This window comes from Antechinus flavipes, chromosome 2 (genome assembly GCF_016432865.1).
Source record: "Antechinus flavipes isolate AdamAnt ecotype Samford, QLD, Australia chromosome 2, AdamAnt_v2, whole genome shotgun sequence".
Classification (NCBI taxonomy): domain Eukaryota; kingdom Metazoa; phylum Chordata; class Mammalia; order Dasyuromorphia; family Dasyuridae; genus Antechinus; species Antechinus flavipes.
In genome coordinates this window covers 674,086,069-674,092,068 of record NC_067399.1, presented here as the reverse complement: position 1 = coordinate 674,092,068, position 6,000 = coordinate 674,086,069, and the positions used below count along the sequence as shown (strand labels likewise).

Below are 6,000 nucleotides of genomic sequence, written 5' to 3'. Positions count from 1 at the left end.
ACACGCAGGTGGGCCCCGGCGCACTGGGAGGTGCCCGGGAGAATTATGGGAAGATGCAGGATGGGCACCGAGCTGCCTGTGGGAAGGAGCTGGAGTCGGTGTGAGAATGGGAAGGGACTTGGCCACTCTCTGAAAACTGCACCAAGGACCGACTTGAGGAAGCAGCTTTTCGTGAGCTGGTGGGGAAAGGAAGTGTGTCCCCGGCACGGGCCCAGTCGGAAGGTGGAGCTTGGGATGGGGGGGGAGGCACACGAAGAGACCCAAAGGACTTTCCAGGCTAACAAAGGCCAAAGAGAGCTGAGCCCAGGCCTGGGGTAAGAGGGAGCCACTGGGGTTTATGGAGCAGGGGCAGCGACAGGAGGTGCCGGAGTTGTGTGGAGGGAGGGGAGGAGTGGAGGAGGCTTGAGGTTATTGCAGATCGTTCAGGCGAGAGGCAGGGGCTGGGGTCAGGCAGTGGCTCTGGATGAAGAGAACAGGGTGGGGGTGGGGAAGACACTGGGGAGCTGGAAGTAACATGATCAGAGACCACGTTGAGGCTAGGAAAGCAAAAGGATGGTGATCCCGTCAGTAAGAGGGGCCGGGAGAGAATGAGAAATCAAGGGGTGTTTTGTCGAGAGAACCAAAACATGGTGAACACCTTCCCCCATCTTTCCCCGGCTCAGCGGGGGATGACTGTGTGCTCTAGCACTTAAGGGAGTCCTAGGGCACGCCATCGTGGATCGCTCTCCACCCAGCTACGGACAAGAGGCCAGAGCCTCGTCCCCGAGGACCCCGCATTCACCAAGAAAAGGGGCCAGACTCCATCGCGAACGGCGGGGACCCCCCCCCCAGCCTTTTCTCCTCTGTTCTGGACCAAGCACAGACAGACAGCACGTTCCATTTGCAAGATGTTTATTAAAGTAGGAAAAAGCGATCATCTGCGTACAGGAGTATTCATTGGCTGCGAGAGCAGTTGGGCGCCTACTTGGGGACCGCTACGCCATGAGCTACGGCAGCTAAGGCACTCAACCCATTCTCGTGGTTTTAATAAATATGCTACCAGAAAAAGGGGCCAGCAGTTCCTACTGAGAAACAGCGTCGCGGAAGCACGAGCGGGCGGCCGGGCGGGGTTTGCACCGAGGCACCTTGTGGTGAGAACTTTCAGAGACGAAGGCTCAGATTTGGAAAAGACACGCGGGAAACCAGAGAAGTCCCAGGATCCCCTTTCTCGTCCCCATCTCTCTCTGCACAAACCAAAAGCCACAGCAAGGGGACGAGCGGCTGCTCTCGGAGCTAGGAGGGCTCTTTTTGTGACAAAGACCCTGGAACAGACGTCTCGACACTAGCCGGGTCTCCTGCTCTCTGAAGGCCGGCAAGGCTCTTGGTGAGTCTCCGGCTCCTCTGGAAGGATAAAGGCACAGGGAGGACACAACAGCCGCCAGAGCCGCTGCTTATGCGGTGCTTGTCGGACCAGAATAAAATACAGTAAAAACAAAAGAAAATGATTTCTAAGCCAAAATGAGGCCAGAGAATCCACATTTGTATTCACATTTGAGCCCACTGTATAGCACGGCTCAGGAGCCCCCCTCTGGTACAGAGGCACCCGGGGTCTGACTTAGGGGGGACCCTTCTCTGGCCTCAGTTTCCTCATCTGCAGGAAGAGGGATTTGGAGCAGGAGACCTTTGGGCAGCTGAAGGACCTCGAGGACATCATGGCTCTTTGGGGGGTCGGAGTTCCAGAAAAGGCAGCAGGCATGTCTGAGACCACACACACAGTCACACACACACAGAGTCACACACACTCACATAAACACACAATCACACACACACATACACAATCACACACACACACACACACACCCTTTGGTCTCTGGGCCAGCATGTTTTTGGCTCAGGCAGATTTTCGGTCCCGCGTCTGGGCCTGTGGGGAGGGGGCTCGGGCTTCTCGGCTGGTCACAAAAGAGCAGAGACACAGAAGGGCAGTGGACAAGGTCTGGGGCCGGGCCGTTCTTCCAGAATGTCGGGCCTCAGGGGACCTGGGCAGAAAGGGTCTCTCAACGTCGGAAAGTAGCACAACTACTCAGCCTCTAATCACAAAAGCGGAAAGATGAAGAAGAGCGCTCGTTCCCTCCCGGGGGGCCGAGCGGAGGGCCCGGGGCCTAGTTGTTCTTCTCCAGGGACCTGTAGTAGTCCGTGAGCACCTGCCAGGCCTTGGGGGCCATGAAGCCGTCGGGAGGATTCTCTCCTTCCCGGGCGAGCTTCCTCATCCGGGTTCCTGAGATGAAGTCAAACTCATTGTGTCTGAAAGAGAACAAGAGCCCTAAGTTGGCAGGGTTTCGGCCCTCAGGAAGGCCTCGGCCCCTGCCCTGGGGCTGACAGCTGGCTGGGGACATGCTCTGTGAGGTGGAGGAGAAGGCTGGGAATCCCAGGGCATCATCCACGCAGAACGAGTGTGAGAAGGGAAAACTTTCATCTTCAGAAGCAGGGAGGGAGTCAGCATGGCAGACTGGCTGCCCCCCCCCCAAAAAAAAAGCGGGGTTATGGCTTCCGAGACAGCTAGTCTTATTTACGGAGAACCGACTTGTGAGTGACGGGCTAGAACGGAAAGCAGGCGCTCTGACTCCTATGCTGCTGGGAGAGCCATGAAATAAGCTGGAAAGGGGGGTGCCTTCTGATTCCAGAGGGCCCTCAGGGGAGTCAGAACTTTGCTTGGGAGTAGTAGGGAGCCACGGAGGATTTCTGAACAGAGTGAAAGAGCAGAGAAGGCTGCAGGCTCAGGGCAGCCAGGACTGGATGTGCCAACAGACGCAACGGGGCTTTGGAGGAAGAGCCTTTAGACTGGGACGGTCTTGGGGACAGATGCTGTGTCAACTTCTCAAGCAGCTCTAAAGTCGGCAGGAGCGTGGGGCAGGGAGGGGGAGACTTAGGAGGACACTAATGTCGGTCACACATTTCCCTGGTGCTTTATCTCGGGGATCTCTCCCGGGCCTCCACCGTGAACCCTCTGAAATGGGCACATGGCACGTAGCTAACACTCGCTGAGTGCTGGGGTGAAGACCGTGTAAGGGATAAGGATGGGGCGTCGGAGAGGCCCTGGTTCTAGCAGGCCCCTGCCCATCCCTTCAGACCACCCGGCCCCTCAGGTGGAGTTCAATGTCCCAAGGCCCAGGCTCCTGATTCCGGAGCTGGGGGACTGAGTCTGTTCCACAAAGCTTACCTTGCTGGGTCATAGAAGGCCATGGATTTCTGGGTCTTGTTGTAGGCAGCCACGCGGAAAGGGATGATTTCCACAGACGTGAGCCCCGGGGCCATGCTCAGCACTTTCCCCCCATGAGTGGGCTCATAAAGGTCTTTCTTGGTCTCGGGATGGGGCATTCCCGCAGGGTCCCGGCCCACGATGTAGAAGTTGGCCCCCGCGATCATTCGGCAGCGGCAGTGCCACTGAACCTGTGGGGAAAGAGAGGGGGTTCATTATGCCCCGTGGACAGAAAAACAGCCTCCCGTGGGAGGCCCTGTGGGGCTCGGGGGTGACCACGTATCCATGCAAGAAGGGGAGCTGGGCCTCGTGGGAGGCTGATCCCTGTCATCCCTTGGCCTTAAGGTCATCATCACCAAGAAAACTGGAGGGGACCTAGCAGGGAACTAAGGCCCAAAGCAGGGCTTTTGAAAGGAGTGGGGAGGAGGAAAAGTAGGGAGGGGGAGATGCCCCTGCTGGTTTCCGGTTCTTTTATTGGGACATTTACAGATATCAGTCTGAGGAGGGGCCCCGGCTGGCTACAGGGCCGGCCACAAAAAAGCTGAAGTAGCCCTGAGGCTATTGACAGGCGGCCTTAGCGTCTACTCCATCCCATTTTACAGGTGGGGAAGCTGAGGCTCGGAGCATCCTTGCGAGCCGGGTAAGAAGCCTGTTCTCTGCCTCTGAGGCCCGCCAGCCCCTTCCCCATGCCCCGGCGTAGCCCGTCACCTCGGTGGGGCCCGCGTAGAGCATCGGAGAGGGGAAGATGGCCACGATGGTGGACTTGGGGTCCAGGACGCCCTCCTCCAGCACGGCCGCGTGCTGCTTCATGCGCCACTGGAGCGGGACGTCGTCGTCCTTGGTCCAGCCGCCCAGGGGGTGCAGCAGGAGGACCGGGTGCTTGTAGCCTCTGTCCAGGAGGCGCCGCCGCGTGTCCTGCATCAGGAGCGCGTGGCCGTTGTGCACGGGATTGCGCAGCTGGAACGCGAACACGGCATCTGGGAAAGGACCGAGCCCTCGCAAGTCAGGGTCACAGGGCGGCCGGAACGTCCCTCACTGCGGGCCAGGCGCGGGGTCGAGAACCGAGACCGACGGCGGGAGTCGCCCGAGGACCCAGGCCCGCGCCCGCCTTCTGGTGAGGAGGGCTGGGGGAACAGGTCGGCGGCCAGACCCGAACCCCTGGCTGGGACACACTGCCCGCCCGGGGGTCACCGGCTTCTCCAAGAAGCAGCGGGAGGCCGAGAGTCCAGAGAGGACAGTTCTCCTGGAAATCCCAACTCCCTCCCCCTGGGGCTGCCCTCCGGGGATGGGGAGGGGCCGAGCCCTGGGCTGGCCGCGGAGGGACACCACAGACCTGCATTCATCTCTTTAAAGCGCTGCTTGAGCTCCAGGGGCGTGAGGCGGTACTGGTCCAGGCCGTCGTTCCAGCGGACTCTCTCCAGGACCTGGAGGTCTCCCCCAACCAGCCAGTCCCCACTCTCCATCACCATCTGCAAGGGAAACCAGGGATTTGAACTCGGCTCCAGTCAAGCAGCCATTTGTTTAGTGCCCACTGCGCACGTCAGGAACGGTCCCAGGGAGCGGCTCCCCAGGGACAGACAAGATGCCTGAGAGAGAGCTAACCCCGCAGGGGAGGCACCCACTGGGGCAGAACTGGACTCCTGCAAAATGGGGGGGGGGACAGGGGAGTCTGGGAGAGGGGATGAGGAAGGGGAGCGCTCTAGGCCCCTGAGCCCGCTAAGCGAGCTGGAATTCCCGTTCCCTCTCCTGCCAGCGCTGGGAGAAGGGCGGCTTTCTCACCATTTCATGGATGAGGAAACCGAGGCCCCTTTGTCTTTGCCCTCGAGGCTGGGAAGTGTGTGTAGTGGAGGGACTAGAGACAGCAGGGCATAAACCCAGGCTTTAACAGTCCTATTGTGCGCTCTGCCGGCCCAAGCCCCGGAGAGAGAGAGAGAGCCGGGCAGGTGAGTGGAGCAGGCAGGGCAGGCGCGGCCCCGGGCAGCACACATGCAGGCAGGATGCATCCTTGGCCCCGGAGGATCTCTGTTATTACCCAATGCTTGTGCGTCCTTCCAAGGGCCATGGAGGCAGGTCCTCAGCCTCCCCCAGTTTGCCTGGGGGGAGGGGGAGGGGGGCCTCATGAATAGCTGCTGTCAGTAACCTTGCACTCCCCAGGGGCCGATTCCCCCCCACCCCCATCCCAAGAGCCTGAGCTGTATCAGGCTCCTTGACCCCGGTTTAATTTCAAGGAGGCCCCGGGCAGGCCCAGTTCTCAGATCCGTTTGTGGAATGTGACTTCCTTGTCCAGTTTTTGTCATTAAGCAGTTGGGGCCCATTCAGGAGACTTGAAATCCATTATGTCTCAGTGAGGCTGAGTGGGCTCCCCCCAGAGCACCCCCAGGCAGCTGGGACCTCCACGATGCCCAAACAAAACAGAGGAGCCCTGATGTCCCGGGATCTCCGCTTTCTAAAGTTACTGCTTATTCCCACAGACTTGGGACAGAAAAGGCCATCTGCAGCCAGGGAACAACTCTGGAGACTGAATGAGGAGCAGAACACACTCTCCCCCTTTTGTTTGTTTGCTTTTTCTTTCTCGTGGTTTTTTTCTCTTTGTTCACAACAACAGATATGGAACTAGGTTTTAAATCGCTCACTGTCGTGGGGAGGAGGGAGGGAGAGGTGGAAGCAAAAATTGGAACTCAAAATCTTGCAAAAATGAATGTGGAAAACTAGCTTTACACGGAACTAGAAACCACAATAATAGTATTGAGGAAAACAAAGATAAA

The 6,000-nt window shown here is 58.7% G+C and overlaps 1 protein-coding gene across 1 annotated transcript in view; it reads right to left on the bottom strand.

The window, feature by feature from the left end:
- Positions 1-874: 874 nt before the first annotated feature.
- Positions 875-6,000, bottom strand: part of PAPSS2 (3'-phosphoadenosine 5'-phosphosulfate synthase 2) — a 63,166-nt gene continuing 58,040 nt past the window's right edge. Inside the window, exons 9-12 of the mRNA XM_051982640.1 lie at positions 4,569-4,704; positions 3,944-4,212; positions 3,197-3,426; positions 875-2,280 (exon numbers count right to left, since the gene is read on the bottom strand). Of these exons, the coding sequence (XP_051838600.1) occupies positions 2,139-2,280; positions 3,197-3,426; positions 3,944-4,212; positions 4,569-4,704 (777 nt within the window). The 3' untranslated portion in view covers positions 875-2,138. The remainder of the gene's footprint in view (positions 2,281-3,196; positions 3,427-3,943; positions 4,213-4,568; positions 4,705-6,000) is intronic.